We start from the raw sequence: 19,222 nt of genomic DNA, 5'->3' as shown, positions 1-19,222 counted from the left end.
AACTGAACATGTTTAGTCTTGAGAAAAGAAGATGAGAAGGGACCTGATAATCGTCAAATATGTTAAGGGCTGTTATGAAGTGTAACATGATCAGTTGTTCTCCATGTTCACTGAAAGTAGGACAAGTAGTAACAGGCTTAATCTGCAGCAAGGGAGATTTGGTTAGTTTCATCTTCTAAATATTAACTAGGAGAATAGTTAAACACGGGAACAGGCTTCCACAGGAGGTTATGGAATCCCCGTCACTGGAGATTTTTAAGACCAGGCTGGACAAACACCTGCCAGGGCTGGTCTAGGTTTACTTGGCCCTGCCTCAATGTAGGGGGCTGGACTAGATGACCTCTCAAGGTACCTTGCAGCCCTACATCTCTGATTCTTCTAGTTCATGGGACTTCTAGTGGTGAGTGCCAAGGCTTGAAGTTACTATGGGTGATAGAGGGCTCAAAAGGGCTAGGGACACAGGCACCACTGTCCTCAGGACCCTGAGAGCACTGTTGCAAGGGGTAGGGTGGGGAGCATCTGCTGTTGTTCCCAGTACAGGTTTACAATGGCACAAATGATGCCCTGGCACCCGGACCGTGGCCCCAGGATCCTGCTCTGCCTGCGCTCCGCCCCAAGGCCCTGCTCTCATTTGGCCTCTTCCCCCCTCGCCCCGCCGAGGCCTAGCCCGCTCCCCTCTGCCCCCTCCCCCTCTTGCAAGTGGAGCCTTGGGGAAGAAGCAGAGGGGGCAGGGCCTCAGTGCGGTGTGCAGACAGAGCAGGTGGTGGGGCCACAGTCCAGGGCCCACAAGAGATTAACCCGGCCCTGGTTGTTCTGAGTAGCCTGTACTGTCCAGGGGCTGCAGTACATGGCTGGGTGCTGGTTTGCAGTACTGCATTGCCCACTGCCCTCATTAGTAACACACTGCAATGTGGCACTAGACTTTGCATTGCCTCCAGGAGTTGGCTCTGCATTTCCCCTGTTCCACACTGTGGCCATTGTCAGGGAAAGCATGGTCATGGCCAAACTCTCATTTGCCACTTCAACAATCTCACTGGAAAGCTCCCTGTCTGATCCCCACTGCCTCCACCTCTCTGCATTTTTGGGGTGGATGGTTTGGGACTAATGATGTTCGTGAACAATTAATTCATCAGGAGCTTGCCGATTTTCTCCCCCTTAGTTTTCCTAGCCACTCAGCTGTTGAGGAAGGTCTAAGCCAGTGCATGTTCTGTAGCTAAAGGGGACATTAAAACACTGAAAAATGTTCATATTAGAGCGAGGCTGGGACAGGAATTTCTTTTTTAAGATGCATTTCTGGCTCTACTTCCTTGAGATACTTCTCAGTCTAGGGGGAACCTGGGAGATGGTTAAATGGTGCATGCATTGTTGGCTTTTGCAGTTGTGCCTTGGAAGGATGGGGTGTGTATGAAATATGTTCTCATTCTGGGGAGTGGAATTAGGATCCTGGTCTGGCTTTGCAGTTTTGCTGTGCCTTGGAGGGGATTGTAGTGTCAGAGGGCTTACAGGGATAAATCAGGGGGGCAAGACAGAGTAATCCCTTCTACATCCCCTTAAGGCTGTCCTGATTCTGAATGACATTACACTGAGGTGGGTGACTACCAGGCAGAGAATGATCTTATTCAAAAAGCGAGACACACTCCAAAACTTAGTCACCAAAAGGGTCACTCCAGAAATGCTGCAGGAGTGGGAGTCAAGAGCAATCCCGGGGGGAGATGGCCATGCAGCCAGCCCTCATGCTCGCCAAACAAAAACTGAGCCATTTTTCTCGCCTTAGATTTTAATCTTATCTCCCCAGCGAATACGCTAAAAACTTATAGGAAAATGGACAGGACTTTGCAATGATTATGTGAAGCACACATTGTGACCAGTCTAAGTGCGTGTGCTACAGGGCATTTATTCCCCAGTGGAAGTTGTACTCTTCATAGCTTTACGGACATTCAGTGTCCATGTCTACTGCCTGTTAAGCGAGAACACCAAACTTCTTTTCCTGTAAACAAACTTTTGCACTTCACACAAGAATGCTTTCCTTATTTGAACCTGCCACGGGGGGGGGGGGTGGATGGGGCACCGAATAGACAGCATAGGCTAAGGGTGGGAGGAAGATCGGGACCTCGGACTCTGAAAGGTTTCTAGATCACATCCTCCTACAGTGGCTGTGGCCATGGGGCAGCTGAAACAGAAGCTACCACAGCAGCGTAGCATCATTAAAACACTAATATTAAATTTTAAAAAATTCTAGAGACTTACATGTTGCAGTTCTCTCCATAAGACCATCCTCCTCAGACCCATTCTGGCTTGCTGCAGGGTAAGAAACAGGCTCGCTTACTACCTAGCTGGTGTCAGGGTCCAAAGTCAGAAGAGATCCTGGCTTCCCAGGGAGCTCTTTTGGCCTCCTGGTGTTCATCCTCCCATGAGTCTTGCTGCCCATCCTTGGGGGAGGCCCCACAAGCTGCCTGGGATAGGTGGTCGTGTAGTTATGTAAAATACTGCCCAGCTCCTCAAAAAATGGACTGGCTACATGTCCCCCACTGGATTTTTTCCTGTTATCCAGCACTTTCACGGAGGTGCTCCTGAGCTGTGTGCTCTTTATCCAGCACTGTTTGGCATCTCAGTCATAAGCCCCTCGCAAACATTTAAACTAGCAATGTCCACAATAAGGCCCTTATTCCGGTGGCTGGCCACCAGCGCTTCCTGCACCGATGCGTCTCCCAAGATGGCAACGAAATCGAGTCCAAGTGGCTGCTTGAGGCATGTAGAACAATGCCAAAGTAGTTTGCAACAGCATTGCACGCATACGAATACACTGGAATAACCAGACTCTCAGCAAAGTTAGCTCACTTTGAAAAGGACTCCAGAATTCACAATAAATGCAGAGTCAGCGCACTACAATGATTTGCGTCATATGTACCCATTTTCAAACCACATTCTCGACTTAATCGAGTTTAAACTCCCCATCTGACAAGTCCTTTGTCTGCAGTAATGTGCTATACTTAGAACACAAGAACATAGGAAAGCCATACTGGGTCAGACCAAAGGTCCATCTAGCCCAATATCCTGTCTTCTGACAGTGGCCAATGCCAGTGCCCCAGAGGGAATGAACAGAACAGGGAATCATCAAGTGAACCATCCCCCGTCACCCATTCCCAGCTTCTGGCAAGCAGGCTAGTGACAACTCAAATATTAAATGATGCACCACTCACACCCTGTTCTCCCCCAGCTCCATGGGAGTGCTGGTGCTGAATATAAAAACCAGACATCACACTCCTGAAATTAATATAGGAGTCAAGACCGAAAGAGATAAGGGAGTAGGTAAATAACCAAAAATTTTAATAGAACCCAGCTCAGTGAGCAGGTATTTTGAAAACTGAGACCCCACCCCGTCCACTGATTGTGGCTAGTGAGGGACAACTGGTTCTCTCAAGTCCGTACTCATTAATATACCAAGTAAGATCTGGCCTAAATTTGCATACCAAGACAAAGCCCATGAGGAACTGAGCAACTAAGTTACACACCTCAGATTCAAAGGAAACACGCAAAATGCCAAGTGGAAAATATGTCTATAAATCAATAGCATTCCATACTTTGACTACTGTGTCATTTTCTAGAGGATATAGAACAGAGAAAGTCCAGAGGAAAACGAGAGACAGTCTTTTACAGAGAAATTAGAAATCAGAATAGTCAGGAGGGTGCTAAACTAATAACAAAAGAGAAAAGATATAAGGACTCGGCACAAAATTGAGATGTTGACAACAAAATTAAACAAGGAACCTAAGGACATGAGAAGAAATTTTTTAATTACCTACACACCAGTACTTAGTAAATGCTCTGAATCACACCAGAAAGGAGGTCAGTTTGGCTCCATCAGTCTGCCTTTAGATTGCTACCACTAAATACTTCCTATGAACCCATCGGAGTTGGGAACTTTCCTCACAGGACTTGTACGGGAAGTCACATGTGTTAACTAGAGGCACTGGAAACGGCCTGGAAATCAATCCATTTTTAAAAAACAAAGAAAACTTTGGAATGCTATAAACATTTTATTTTTTTAGAAAGTATTTTCAGAAAAACAGACAGGAAAATAATCTAGATCATTTATTTATAATTTTAATAAAAACCTTTACATAATCCACATGCATAAAGACCCTTGATGAGCCAATCTGTAGAAGCACCTAACAGGTTAAACCTCATTGTCTGCCACCATTATCAATGATTGGCTGGCTGTGGGCAGACAGCAGTATTACAGAGTAGACCAATAGACAAGCTTTATTTTTCCCCAAAATAATCAGTTTCTAAACACAGTAAAAGTGAAGACTGTACAAACTACAGTAAATTGGATGTTACCAGCTGTTCACTTGCAAGATGTTCTTATGCTTGATGACAGTTCTGTTCAATGATGTAATCCAGCTACACAGCAAACACAAACAAAACAGCATGTTCTGGGCTAAAAACCTTTTGTCACATGGACTGATTTGAGCAGCTGCTTCCTTTAGTGCAAAACAGGGTCTCCCACCATGCCTAGTGCAATGTGTGAGAGTGCAGTAAATGCTGCAAACCTGTATCTACACAGGGAGCCACCTCACACGCAGCTGCTTTTAAAAAAAACTTGAGCCAATTTAAAATGCCAAAGCCTTCGATAACCAGGCTATCTGCTTTTCAGGCGAGCCAACCTCCTTGATGGAGTTCTAATTCTAGCACAGAGTTTGCTCTCAATTAGAAGCACCTAGCCTGGAATCATGAACCCCAGCATTTCAAGACAAGGTTCCTTTGTTTTACTGAAGGCTTGCAATAAACTACACACAGAAACTCACATTGGGCCCATTTCCTTCAGAGGCCAGAACAGACCATAAGGCACATGCACTCCTGTGTCAGCTCCCTCTGGCCTGACTCAGAGAAGCTTCCTTTCTTGCCTTTTAAAACAAGGGGGTTTACACATTTACAGGTTTCCATCCTCCCTACTAAAACAGAGGGAGACCACCACTCTCTATACCCTGGCTTTACAGAAGTTACAATCCTCTACTCTCCCCCACCCACAGAACAAACCCATTAAACAAAGCTCAGTTTAAAAAGCCATCCAGTTGGTTCAGACACCAACAGTTCATCTGCTTAACTGGTACAGCACCGCTAGATTGAGTCTGTCCACTCCAAATCATTGTCCTGAAGCGTGCTTCACTGTCCTCTGTGCTGTAGCTAAGGAGATTAGTAAATATCTGCCAAGAAACCAAACGTACGAACTATCACTTCTCCTCCACAGGTACGATCTGGCTTGCAGACAGGCACTGCAAGAAGTGCTTTATTAGCTCTAAAAAAGCTGTCACATCGTTGAGGATCCCCACAAAGAGGTCCAAGTCTTACTCTGCTCCCCCAGGTTACTCAAATTCCTCATTAGCCCACACGTGGAGCCACTTTGCACCTCTACGGAAAAGCTCTATGTGGCTAGAGACTGCTGCCAAGGGGAGGTTTACCCCTAAAACAAGGGTAAAGGTTAACAAAATGATAAAAAAAAAGTCCGTCTGTAGAAGCAAGTAGGCCTCACTGAGTCACCACAGTCAGTTCTCGTAGATACGACTGTGTGAGACTGCGCAGCTCCTCCAAGGCATAGTCCTCCGGCATGGGAAGCCGGCCAATGTGGGGAGCAAGCAGACGAAGGGGGACACGCTGCACGTCAGGCGTGGAGTCAGAGGCAGGTTCAGGAGAATGCTGTAGGCTCAGGACCACCCGCAGCAGGTTAGCAACACGTTTGGCCATATCTGCAAGTGAGCAGAAAATCAGTGAGTATTTAGCCACCTTCCACACAGAATCCTGTAGATTGAAGGCAGCAGAGATCTAACAAGGTATTTGAAAACCTCCTCTCCACCAGGAGTGAATGTAAACAGCAGTGCAAAGGCCAAATCTGGAGTCAGGCAGCTTCTGTCTCCAATCAAATACCTCCTTTAGCCTTCCACTCCTCTGATCACTGATCTCTTCAACACTGCCTGCTCCCACCAGTGTACCTAGGCTTTGTCTTCACCGACACAAAAGTGTTCGGGGGGGGGGGGGGGGGGGGTTCATCTTTTTACAGCAAGGTAACTACTGCTGGATAATTACCTTGCTGTAAAATCTGGAGTGGAGAAACAAGGCACTTGTAGCGTTTACCCGCAAGGTAGCCAGGCGAGGTCAGCCCTATACCCCAGGCTGTAGGGGACCTCTACTACTTGGTCTCATGGTAAAACTAAAGTGCTCTGCCTGCTTTATGATTTTACAGTGGGAGAGCTAACATGCACTAGTTATCCCAGAGTATATACCCTTCTTCAGTGAAGAAGCAGCCTTAATCTATTCTTGGATGCTTGGGGCACTTCTGGGGAGCTTTGGACAGAGTGGTGGCATTCAACTTAAGTGGCTCTACAATTAGAATATTTTAGGAATCACGCACTGGTGCATCTAGGTCCCTCTTATTCTCTCTCTGTGGCCCATAACAGTCTGTTCTCCTGGGGGCTGTACAATCATTTCAGTTGAGTTTAGCGTACAGGTGCTGGGTGGGGCTGGTGGCCAGAGAAGGTCAGACTAGATCTGGTTGTCCCCTTCTGGCCTTAAATTCTGTGACTAATTCTTATGTCTCTAGGTGGCTGCTTGAACTAGACTGCAAGTGAGTAGACTCCAAGCCTGGAGAAACCTACCACGGACAGCTAGTTGCTAATGGCCCTTGTTAGGATATAGATATTCAGGCCTGTCTGTAAAGGCCTATACTCTAAGAATTTTGGTGTATTCTTATCACTTGGCTAGTTATAGAGGTATAAAAGAGAATCAAAATCACTGTCTGCCGGTGTAAGGGCCCTTTCTTACTGTGACAGTCTGAGGCCCTGTGCTTAAGCTAAGGCCTTTGGCTAAGCAGCAGAGGCAGCCATAAGCTAGGAAGCGACAGGTCACATCCTCACATTCCAAACTAGTCACATTGAAAGAAGGTGCTATTGGGCTGTTAGGAATACAATCCTGTCCTGATAATGCCTATCACCTCCAGAGAAAGGGAAGTGCCTAGAAAATGTAAAAGGAAACAGCATCCTGTCTGGCACGAACTCACTTATCAATACTGGGATGTGAAATCCTCACTTCTGTATTGTTTTGTCATTATAGTTCCCACTTTGCTATTGTTTGTCTGTATAATCTCTGTCTGGTTCTGTGATTGTTCCTGTCTGCTGTATAATTAATTTTGCTGGGTGTAAACTAATGAAGGTGGTGGGATATAATTGGTTACATAATCATGTTACAATATGTTAAGATTGGTTAGTTAAATTTCAGGAAAATGATTGGTTAAGGTATAGCTAAGCAGAACTCAAGTTTTACTATATAATCTGTAGTCAATGAGGAAGTGAGTGGGCGTGGGTGGGAGGGGGTGGCCGTGGGTGGGAGATGGGAACAGGGAATGGGGGTAAGGAAATTGGAATCATGTTTTGTGTGGGAGAGATGGGAACAGGGAATGGGGGTGGAGAAATTGGAATCATGTTTTGCTAAAGGGGGAAATGGGAACAGGGAATGGGAGTAAGGAAATTGGAATCCTGTTTGGCTAAGGGCAGGGATGGGAACAGGGACACAGGTGTAAGGCTCTGTGGTGTCAGAGCTGGGAAGGAGGATACTAAGGAAGGAAACTGGAATCATGCTTGCTGGAAGTTCACCCCAATAAACATCGAATTGTTTGCACCTTTGGACTTCGGGTATTGTTGCTCTCTGTTCATGCGAGAAGGACCAGGGAAGTGAGTGGGTGAAGGAATAAGCCCCCTAACAGCCCTAGTTAAATGGGTGCAAAGACAAATCACCAAAGGAAGCAGGACAGAAGTGGCAAGTAGTATGCAGGGTCCTGCAGCGATTTTGTGGCTATGACTAAAGACACAGAAGGTAGTCAGTCATTTACTGCAATCTGGCAGCTGAGTGGTTACATTCACAGTGTTACTGAGAATCATCAATTCATTTTGTACAAGTATTAGTAGCTTCATATGCAGGTTGTTTTTGAGTCTGTGTCTAGAGCCCTAGAGAGACTTAATACTGACAGGCCATTGGGACAGCACATCTATCAAATTAACCACAGACAAACAGTAAACTAAAAGAGTAAATAAAATGCCAGATACATGTAAAGCAGCCACGACAGCAACATTTATCACCTGCACCAGCCAAGGCTGCGTGCCCTACAGCAGGAAATGCAAGCCAAGGCAAAGTACAGCCATAAATGCTTGCATTATGGTGTGAAGGCCCGTATTAGTCAAGTTAGGTTGTAAGTAGAGATGCGAATACTATTTAAAAAGTTAACTGTTTAAACAATTAAAAACATGTTGTTTAAACGATTAACCATTTAAGGGGCTGGGGCCGCTCCTGCTTGGGCACCACCCTCCGACTGGCACGGGGGTTAACGGTTAAGGCAGTTAACCAATAAGACTATGCTTACCAGTTAATCTTTTGCATCTCTAGTTGTAAGATCCCTGCCTTGAGAAGCGTGGCTATCTCCCTGTGTGCACTGCCTATGACACTGTACAAACAGCCTTACCAGACTGAGCCAATCGGTCCTTGGCATTGTGGCACTGTATCTGTTCTATCCTGTTGCATAGCGATGTCACTTTGGTATGTAACCTCTCCAACTCATATGCAGAACAATCCAGCTGAAAGCAAACCCAAGAGTCAGTCAGTCAATTACACAGTAGAATGGCTTCAATTAACAAGAACAATTTGTGGGCTCTTTGAGGCCTCCTGTACCAGGCTACCATGCCAATAAGAGTTAGAACAAATATCTTAGCAGAAAATTTGAAGTCTGAAGTTCTTGACTGTGGCAATCCAAGCCAAAGAACCCATCAACACCAAATACTTTTAGTTTTGCAGCATGTTTGTAAGGAGCAGATGAAAACTAACTTCTGTAGTCTAGCTTGCAAAAAACAGAAGTAGGAAAAGGTAAAGCAGCAGCAGCAGCGACGTGTGGGGGTGCCTCCTTGGTAAACACATGGTTTTGTCATTACCCTTTCTCCCTTTCCTTCTCCTCACCTGATTCGGTCATGTTGAATTAAGACTTCTTCAGGGCAGAGACCACTTATTCTGTGAAACTCCTAGTATATTTCTAAGTGTCCAAACATATGCAAGAGACAACTGACACACCCATGTCTGTGAGGGAGTATCTAAGGGTTTACTAAACAGTGAACATACAGCTATTTTAAAAATAATAAAACTCTGTTCATACGAACACTGAAAGAACCAGAATTTCTACACAGTTACCTGCTGAATCCTGTCGAGCATCTCGATGACGCGGATGTAGTCCAAATAAACCAGCCCCGCCATGTCCCAGTCCTGGATGAGTGTACTTCGCTCTGGAGGGGACAAATCTTCTAGGAATCCTTTTAGGTAGTTGTAGTTTTCATTAATAATAGCATCTGAAGAAGACAACTGGATAAGAAACCTCTTGCCCTGAACTGGTACCCATCAGTATAGCTGATGGATACTTGGATGAATATAGGCAGATTGAGGGCTGATAAGTGTCTATCAAAGCTAACAGCTAAATAACATTAGAAAGTCAATGGGGGAGTAGCTTAAGGACTAGTAATGGCAAATTCAATCTTATGCCTTGTTTCCAGGTTCAAATCTGGCCAGGAACAGTAATGATCAGAAATTTTTACTGAATTTGTGTCCTATGAGGAAAAAAACCTGTTACTACCTCTTCTATAGCTGTTGTTCTTTGAGATGTGTTGCACAGGTCCATTCCACTTCAGGTGTATGTATGCCTAGTGCATCAGAGCCAGAGATGTTTCTCCCTTGAGAGTACTGCTTGGTGCGGCTCATGTGCCTTTAGCACGCTTAGAGGGGAAGGTAGATGGGTCATGGAATGGACATCTTGAAGAACGGTTAAAGAAGTTAGTTACAGTTTTTTCTTCAAGTGATTGAAGATGTTCATTCCATTTCAGGTGATAAACTGCTGAGACTTGAAGAGGGTTTCAGTGTCTACCTGAAAAATTGAACTACTCACCCAAATTTCGCATCATTCCTGGATTGCTGGGATATAGCACAATGTCTTGTAAAAGCATACGATGATCGTGTTGCAGCATTACAAATGTCGTATAGATACCAGAGCCAAAAAAGCACAGGGAGCCGCTTGGGCTCTTGTGGAGTGAGCTACCACCCTTCCTAGTGGGGATACTTTGGCACTGTCATAGCACAGACATATGCAAGATGAAATCCACAATTAAATCAGTTGCGAAGAAACTGGGAAGCCTTTAATTATGCCCACAACTGAAAACAGCTGTGTAGACCTAATAGACCTACTTCTGTCCAAGTAAAACACCAATGCCCTTCTGACATCTGAAGTATAAAGCCTCTCTTCATTCTTACGAGAATGTGGCTTAGGAAAAAAGGATGGTAAGTATATGGCTTCATTAAAGTGAAATTGGGGTGGCGGGGTGGGGTGGGGGACACATTAGCAAGGAACTTGGGATGAGGATGTAAGTACACTTTTGTCCTTATAAAAAAGGACACATGGAGGGTCAGCAACCAGGACACAGAAATCCCTCATCCTCCCCATGGAGAAAATGCCCACTAAGAATGCAACCTTCATAAACAGATGTAAGAAAGAACTGGTGGCCACCGACTCAAAAGGTAGCCCACAAGCACAGCTAGTACCAAATTCAAGACCCATGGACAGATAGGATCCTTTATGTGGGGGGTACAGACTCTCCACACCATTTAAGAATCTGATGGTCATCGGGTTAGAAATCTCTGATCTGCCCTCTATTGGTGGGTGGAATGTGGGGATAGCTGCCAGGTGAACTCTAAGGGAACACAGAGGCCTTAATGCTCTGTGAAGCAAATCCAGGATATGCTGGATAGCCAGGATCAGCAAAATACCCATCTGCCAAGACTAACTGGAGAAATCCTTCCACTTCATCAGGTAAGCAAATCTGATGAACAGTTTCCTGATGTTTAGAAGACTGTTTTCTATGTCCACAAAACATTCAAACTCTTGAGTTAACCACAGGGTATCCATGCTGCAAAATGAAGGGTGCATGGGTTGGGATCTAACATCTGACCATGGTTCTGGGATATTATGCCAGGTTTCTGAGGTAGTGGCACTGGACTCCTGACAGACATTTAGCAGACTGGAAAACCAATGCTGACAAGGCCAGGCTGGTACCATATGAATTATGCAAGCTTGGTCCTGTTGGAGCTTGCGCAGTATTTTGAGGAGCGGAGGAATAGGACAAGCAAACAGCAGCTTACCTTTCCATGAGACGTGACATACTAGGTTTACCCCTGGACTGGACTGGACAGGACAGGACAAGAAAGTTGCAATGCTCTGAGGACTTGATCATCCATACTACTGCAAACTGCTGCTCCTACCTGGAAATAACATGGGACCCTTCTGCTGTAGCAAGTGTGCCGGAGCCTGGGGAGGGACTAGTACCAGTAGGCCTACCTTCTGCATGACTGGGGAATCCCCTACCAGGAGCATAAGCAAGTCTCTTTCTGCCACATTACCCTGAGACCTTGGTTTGACTGATGCTGCCCTGAGAATGTTGGCACCGCAGTAAAAGTCCACATCAATGGCCTGGAAACCAGTGCTGGAGTCAACAACTTTTCCAGGGGTGAGGCAGATGCCAGTACCAGGGAGAGTCACATACCCCAGTGCTCTGCTGGTAAGTGACAGGAGATCAAGATCCCGGGTGTCAAGATCTGATTGACCCAACTTAGAGGAACAGTGCTACCCAGATTTCAATCTTCTCGGGGGGGAGGGGGAGGGCAATATCCAGAGAGGCACTCCTAGCTGAGATGGAAGTACAGTATTTTGCACCCAGAGAGGGAAGGCTCAGAAGGTGGACATAAGCCAGCTTCCAATAAGCATGTGGCGCAGTCTCACCTCCCCATCCTTTTCTGTACACAGCTTGAAGTCTATACAGGTCTGGCAGCAGTCTCAAACACTGCCATCACCCAGACATTTCAGGCACCTGAAGTGAGATTCACCCACTTGCACAGACTTCTTGCAACCCACACAAGACTTAAAACCTGGGAAATGAGGCACGCCTCAGTACCGAGTGTCAACACCTGGGCTAAGAGGTACTCGATGCCAGAAAACCAAGACAAGAAAGAAAACCTAGACTATGTATAAGAACAAAGTATCTGTAAACCAGAAAACACACTAGTTAACTGTACAGAAATACACAGAAAACCACTGTAGGGGAAAGCATGGCTAAACAAATCGACATGGTCCAGCTACCGACCACAGGCAGTAAGAAGAAACCAAAGGCAGATCTGGGGAAGCGCTCCCTTTTGCGCCTTAAGTCAGTAGCACAAGAGTGCTGGAGACCCATGTGTCGCTCCGATGGGTACCACAAATTAGAAACATCTCTGGCTCTGGTGCACTGGGCATGCACACACTTGAAGTGGAATGGACATGTGCAATCACTCGAAAAAGTGAATTTGTTGTACCAGCTCAATTCCTAGAAAAAGGAGCGTCCAGAGGGACCAAGAGCCCAATGGGAATGGGGACCACTATCTTCACCCTAGAAGTGATCCCTGGAAGTCAAGGCTGGGGCACATTAGGTTAAGAATGCATCACCCCATGCTCTGTTTTATATGGAGGACTTCCATATCAGGGTATCAAGCAATAGATTTACTAATAGACCCAATTAATGTCACTGACAGCCACTGCCCAGGCATACTGCTGCTAGTTATAAGCCCCTTTACAAGGAATGAGCTGTCCCAGACCCTCATCTTGCAGAGCATTCAATGACATTGGTCAGCATCTTTCAGTGTTCAGAAGCCCGCATGACAAACCTAGGAGACAAATAATCTCACCTGAGGCTAAGTGCCTGATGACCAGTTTGTGACACTGGTTCCAGTGTCCAGCTTTGAACAAGTAGAGGGCCTCTTTATGCTTATCTCCCTCCATTCTTGCCCGAACTGCCTTAGCTTCATGAATCCATTCTGGTGGAATGCAGAGCTTTTGTATCAGGAAAGTCTCCTTTGTCCAGGATTCTGGCGTTTCCGACAGCACGCAGTGGCGGTTTAAGAATTCACGCACTGCTTTCTCACGTGTGCTAATGGGAACAGACAGCAACTAGCTATTCAAACAGGTCATCATTTTATGTTTCACCCTCAAAAATCAGAGCTCTAGGAATGGGCATATTTTGTGAGCAGTCACTTGTAATATCTGGTTAGCATTAAAAGGTCTATAGCAGTGAAGCAAGGAATGACTCCCAAATTCATAAGAAGCAATCCATGTTAGCCATAATTTTCCCTTGCATATCAGTTCTTAGCACTGAAACCTTTTGAGGAGAATGATCCTACTCTGTGGTCTAACCAAAGTCAAGAAGTGGTAAGCGAGTGGGCAGAGTTATCTGGAGTAGAGTTCTGGCAGAAAGCAGTTATTTTAAAAGGCATTTTTTTAGACCGGGGTCCCCAAACTGTGGGGCACCCCTAGGGAGGTGCAGAGGAACATTCAGGAGTGGGGAGGGAACACCACTCAACCCCGGCCCCTGGGGCTCCAGCAGTGGCCCTAGCCTCAGCCCCCTTACCGCTGTCCATGCGCCCCTCTCCCGGAGCCGCAGCCCACTCCGGCCCCCTGGGGTGTTGGGGGGCAAGAAAACACGGACAGGGATAAGGAGAGGCATGATGTAAAAAAGTTTGGGGGCCACTGTTTTAGACAGATTAATCTATTTATGGTTAGTATGATACATAAGTTAGTTAGATGCTGCCAGACAATTTTGAAAGTTCAGTATTCCTAACAGCTACAAGCAAAAGTGATAAAGGATCAAGGTGACACCATAAGTGTGTGACCCTAAGAAATGCCAACAAGCCTAGATTCCAGCATAAAAGAAGTGAGAGATGAGACCCCATTGAAGAGTGTCAAGCTGTGGCTCTGCAACAGTGATACTCAGACTGTGGCTCAGGAGCCGCAAGTGGCTCTTTACTGCGTCTCCTGTGGCTCTTTGCAGCACGATATTAAAACGCTATGTGATTTAATTATTAACCAATCAGGATCTTTTTACTATGTTATTAACCAATTGTAAAATATTTGGTCAGTCATTTTGCTCTGAGAATATATGTACAAATATAAAATAGTCAATGATACAAGGAATTCACACAACTGTGGCTCTTTTGGGTAATGCTGATCTCTAATGTGGCTCCTGAACCACTGGAGGTCTGACTGCTACCCAGTATCATTGCTCTGCAGTATTAAGAGTAGTTATGTAACAGTCACAGAAGTTAGACAATTTGGACACAGGGTAAACTAATGAGTAAGTATTTTGTCACTGACTCCACCTACATTTTAGGACTCAAATATTAGAGGATTCAGGCTCTTGAAGTGCAAATTATTATTTTCTTTTTAAGTGGTCAGTATGAAAAGAATAAACTTGAAAGAGCACCCTCAAAATATTATCATTTTTAAAACTTGTGTTCAATTTTATTTTACTTCTAAAGTGTGCCTTCTCTTGCTGATGTTTGTAGGGTTTTTCCCCACCACAGTCAAAACTAACTATACACTAATAAAGTGAAAACAATTCTTGGCTAACTTATGAATTACAGTAATGTTAGATGTTACAAACTTACTCAGACCTGAAAAGCTAAGGTCAAAAACTTGTCTTTCACCAACAGAAGTTGGTCCAATAAAAAGATATTACCACCTTGTCCGCTTTCTAGCAAGATACACATTTCAGACATATGATTTTCAAATTGACTATGTCCCTTTAAACACCCCACTCAATTCTATTCTGTACAACTGTTCTGAAATCACTAGTCCTCGCAACCTGCCAAAATTTAATCCAATTCTTTTCACTCCTTAAACAAGGAAAATATTGGCACTACCTACTTTGCTCATGAACAAAAACTACACCCACAAAAAATGTCTTTTTAATGACAACATCTGTGTATTCTTAACTCCTTATCCTTTCAGATAAGTCAGAGATCTAAGAGTATTAGCATTCTACAAAGCAGTGGTGTAGTTCATTTTTATAGTCCATGCCCATCAGAAGACTGGTTTCAACCCACACAGGAGCAATCACTATTTAGCTCCAACAATGTTCTCAGCACTATATAAAATAAAGTAACCCCTGCTGTAAAGAACTTACACTCTAAAAGAAAAAGACAGGCTGCACTGGGAAAGCTAGGTGAGTGAGCCTAGCCTTGTATTTTGTTAACTTGTGGGCACCATAATTGTACTTGTATGTGCATCATATGGAATTGTAAATGCCATGCTGCTAAGCACTTTCTAGCAGTGGCCTGCTAAACCTAGAGTTGTGAGTTCAATCCTTGAGGGGGCCATTTAGGGATCTGGGTCCTGCTTTGAGCAGGGGGTGGGACTAGATGACCTCCTGAGGTCCCTTCCATCCCTGGTAGTCTATGATTCTGTGACATTCTAGACTAGGAAATTGTGGCCCTTTTTGCAATCCTCACATATTTTGAAAACTGATGCACTACGATCAATCATTTTGGAGTACCTCAAGAGAAGCCACTAGTGTCCATAGATAATTGCTCCACCCTGTCTACAACTACAAATACTCCTTCCAAGGCACATAGCAAGAGAAGTCTGCCTTGTACTTACTGTGTATTGGATGTATGCAGCAGTACAAAAATGGCCCATTCCCAAAGTCCTTCACTTTCAAGCTGGGCAGCATAGCTGGCATTCAGGACTCCTTGACACTGCTCTGATAGATGAGTGTAATTCAAGGCTCTGAGTACTTCCCACAGGTGCCAACTAAGACGGTAGTCCAAGGGGTCGGAAGTTATACTTCTGGGGTCAAGCAGCTGATTGAGATCATAGCATCTGTAGGGAGATGGATTTAAAACATAAGTAACATGAAGCGGACAAGCAGTTCATTGGGCCCACATAATGAATCCAAGTAGTGGTGATCCTTAGTTCCTGACAATTTCTTTGTTTTCTTTACTGAATGCCTTTGGAAGCAAGTTAGTGTCCTATTTAAACACAAGCTCAATAGTTAATATTCTATCAAGCTTCTCTGAGCTTGCATCCAGAGCGTCATGTTTCCTCTGAGGAATATGCACCTGCTGCGTTATTTTATCAGCAGCTTAAAAAAAAGGCAACTGCACATCAGAAGATAAGAACACTTTACCCTCATTCAGAACACAAGCTGAAGTTACGAGAGAACATGTATAGTTACAGACAAGACTTCTATACTGGGCTGCTAGTTTCTGATCAAAAAAATGTCCTTTCCAAAACTGTCAAAGGCCACATAAAAGCGGTCTTACTAGAGTTAAGAGAGATGCTAAATTGATGCCTCATTTCTTTTCAGGACCAACTTCTCCCTCATATACAAATGGGCTGTACCACTCTTTCTGCAAATACCAGTAACTTAGCGGCTGTCCCATTTGGGGCACAAAGTCCTGGAAATTTGGGTCTGGGAGAATTTTGCTTGCTGCTTTTCCCCAAAAAGCTTTATATGTTAGGCTCGTAACTGGGTAAGGTGGGAGTACTGAACTACTTCTGTTTGCACTGCAGGCAGCAGGGAATTTGGTGCAAAGGAGAGTAGCCAAACCCCAGAGACTGTGGGGAAGTCTTTACTCCCAGTGGTGTTTCCTCCAGCATCGTGGATTTAGGAACAGATCGTATGAGAGGAGACATCTATGACTAATTCTATATTTGCAGAACAGCAAGAGGGAGGGACCAAATAAATGGCTCCTTAGGTGTTCAGATTCCCATTTACCTGTCGCTGTAGAGCTTTAACAAGTGAAAGCAGACATCTCTCAGGGGTCTCTTTGCACTGTCATCTTCCTCAAGCACACAGCCAGAATCCTCTAGGTAGGGAGGCAGGGGACAGCAGGCATATTTCTCACACTCCGTGGTGTTCTGTAGAGTATTGTACCACAGACTACACTTAGTGACAGCAAACCAAATAGAACAGCACTGCTACATACACAGCACACATTCAGAACCTCACAACTCCTGTGAATTAGGAGTCTGAAATGCTTTCTGCTTCAGCAAAGTACACCCACATGTGAGACTGCCAGTGTAGTGGTAATTAGCTTGCCTTTAGTAGCCACCTCTGGGAGCTATATTCTACCTATTTAAAATACTTTTGCAGTGTCACCTGGCTCTTTTAAATTGTAATGGAATGTTTTTTTCAGTTTGCTGTTTTAAAAAGCTAGGAAGTTTTACACACACAAGATACATTTTTTTAAAAGGCTGCAGAGTCATGCACACCAAAGTTAGGAAGTGCCAGAATTAAGGCTGCACCGCAACCTTCATTTGGCCCCCTTGTGAAGATGCATTAGGATACAAAAATTACATGATCACATTCTCTCTCTCACAGGACCACTGCCTCAGTCAGTAAACAAGCTGGATAATGCTCACTGAGTAGCAGTCCCTATTTTGTTTTATCTTCATCGTTCAATGTGTTGCTCAAAGCCTTATTAGCTGAACGCTACTGAAACCCATTCTCTGAATAGAGAGGATTTCCTCAAGAGTTTTTCTATGGCACTTATTACAGCATCCAAGTGCTTCACAAACATTGATGAATTTATCTTCACAACATCCCTTTGAGATGAGGTATATTATCCCCACTTTACAGATGAGGAAACAAGGCAGGTGCATTATTAAACTGAGGAACACACATAGTGGCTACCTGTGAAAAGTCTGGTTTAAGTGGCTTGCTCAGCATCATATATGAACCCTGTGGCAGAGGAAGGGACAAGACAGTTCTCCGTGGCAGTATTTGACTGTCTAAATCACAAAGAAACCCCAAACGGTTACTTACCTGTACAGAAACTGTTTGAGGTGTACTGTGCACATATATTCCACTCTAGGTGCAAGCACACCCCACGCACAAAAGTCAGAGACTTTTGCCAACGGTATCACGAGGTGGTGCATGCACCCCAGTTTTCTCATGCTCAGAGCTGAGGGCATAAAAGGGGCATGGCTGCCGCCTCCTTCACCAATCCTTTGCACTGTTAAATAATACCCAAAGTAGCAGTGAAGGTGGGAGTGTCATGTATGTGCGCATCTTAAAGAACGGTTACTGTACAAGTAAATTTTTTCTGAGTGATTGTGCATATAGACATTCCACTGTAAATGACTCACCATCTGTACCCTTGCAGGTGATCAGATTTGGGATTATTTGAAGAGACTGACTTGCCAAAACTGGCATCAGCTGGAAACGTTTACTTTTTTAGACACTCTGCCATCAGTATGTATTGATGACCACATGGAAGCTTTGTAAATATCCATCAATACATTACTTAGGAAGGCTGACACAGTGGAATGAGCTCTAGTGGAATGGGATGTTATTCTCACAGAAAGAGAACCTTTATTAAATTGCAGCAGATTTTAATACAGTCAGAAATCCAGTGAGATCTATGCTGAGCTACAGCCAGTTGCCCTTTAATCCCCTCTGCAAAGGCCATAAAGTTTAGGAGACAATCTAAAGGGGTTTGTACAATTCAGGTAAAAGGACTTATAATGGAAAGGGTTGGGCAGACTCCAAACATTGCTACAAGCACTGCATATAATTAAGTACAAATATTCAAAATGCAACAAGAGTTTGTTGTGGGTTTGCAAGGCTTGCACCAACTGTTCAGATGGCAATTTGTGAAGTTCGGTTTAGATATTTGTTCAAAGCAGCAGCAGCAGCCTTTGTGTAAAAAGTGATGAAATAGGACTTTCAGTTTTCTTGGAATTAGTTGTAACTGCTAATCCATTTCTGTTCAAGATAGGATTGAAACACCAAAGTTTGCCGATTAATCCTGAATCAAGCCTCATGAGAAACGGAAGCTGTCCTTTAAACAATAAGCCACATTCTTAAGAGCACACAGGACACTTACTTTGCTGTAGTGCCTGGACAAGAACGCAAGGAAGAGACGTGTTTCCCTTTTTTAAAAGGCGTGTGATGACATACCTGGAATGCTGCCTCGTACATGTTGAGTGCCTTTGAAATAGAAGCCGTTGGTGGAAGCAGATACCAGAGGTGGATAGCAATAGCACGCTTCCAGTCCAGCTGTGAGCACACATTAATGCTTTTTCTTTCAGACAACTGCCACACCTGAACAACAGATTGCAAGGTTTAAAGCAGGTTTGCAGTGAAGGTTACACTGAGAAATAGCAATACCTAGTTTTGTAGCCTCTGACTAGTTTATATGAGTAACATTTACCACTGAAAGGATGCATTAGGAAGAGACCAAATGAATCCTTTTGTATTTAATAGTGAGAGACTGGACACAAGCCATTGGACTGCATGTGTTGGGAAGTCAGTATAATACTCCTTTTAACAGCGAC

General features: G+C 44.5%; 1 protein-coding gene across 3 annotated transcripts in view; it reads right to left on the bottom strand.

Moving 5' to 3' along the window:
- Window positions 1–4,024: 4,024 nt before the first annotated feature.
- NUP98 (nucleoporin 98 and 96 precursor) overlaps window positions 4,025–19,222 on the bottom strand; it is a 59,811-nt gene continuing 44,613 nt past the window's right edge. For all 3 annotated transcript variants that reach the window (XM_037909839.2, XM_037909790.2, XM_037909912.2), the window contains exons 27-33: window positions 18,846–18,989; window positions 16,659–16,801; window positions 15,539–15,760; window positions 12,793–13,034; window positions 9,226–9,380; window positions 8,510–8,621; window positions 4,025–5,747 (exon numbers count right to left, since the gene is read on the bottom strand). In XM_037909839.2, coding sequence (XP_037765767.1) covers window positions 5,530–5,747; window positions 8,510–8,621; window positions 9,226–9,380; window positions 12,793–13,034; window positions 15,539–15,760; window positions 16,659–16,801; window positions 18,846–18,989 — 1,236 coding nt within the window. In that variant the 3' untranslated portion in view covers window positions 4,025–5,529. The remainder of the gene's footprint in view (window positions 5,748–8,509; window positions 8,622–9,225; window positions 9,381–12,792; window positions 13,035–15,538; window positions 15,761–16,658; window positions 16,802–18,845; window positions 18,990–19,222) is intronic.

Source organism: Chelonia mydas, chromosome 1 (assembly GCF_015237465.2).
Source record: "Chelonia mydas isolate rCheMyd1 chromosome 1, rCheMyd1.pri.v2, whole genome shotgun sequence".
Classification (NCBI taxonomy): domain Eukaryota; kingdom Metazoa; phylum Chordata; order Testudines; family Cheloniidae; genus Chelonia; species Chelonia mydas.
This window is presented reverse-complemented; position numbering and strand designations above follow the sequence as displayed.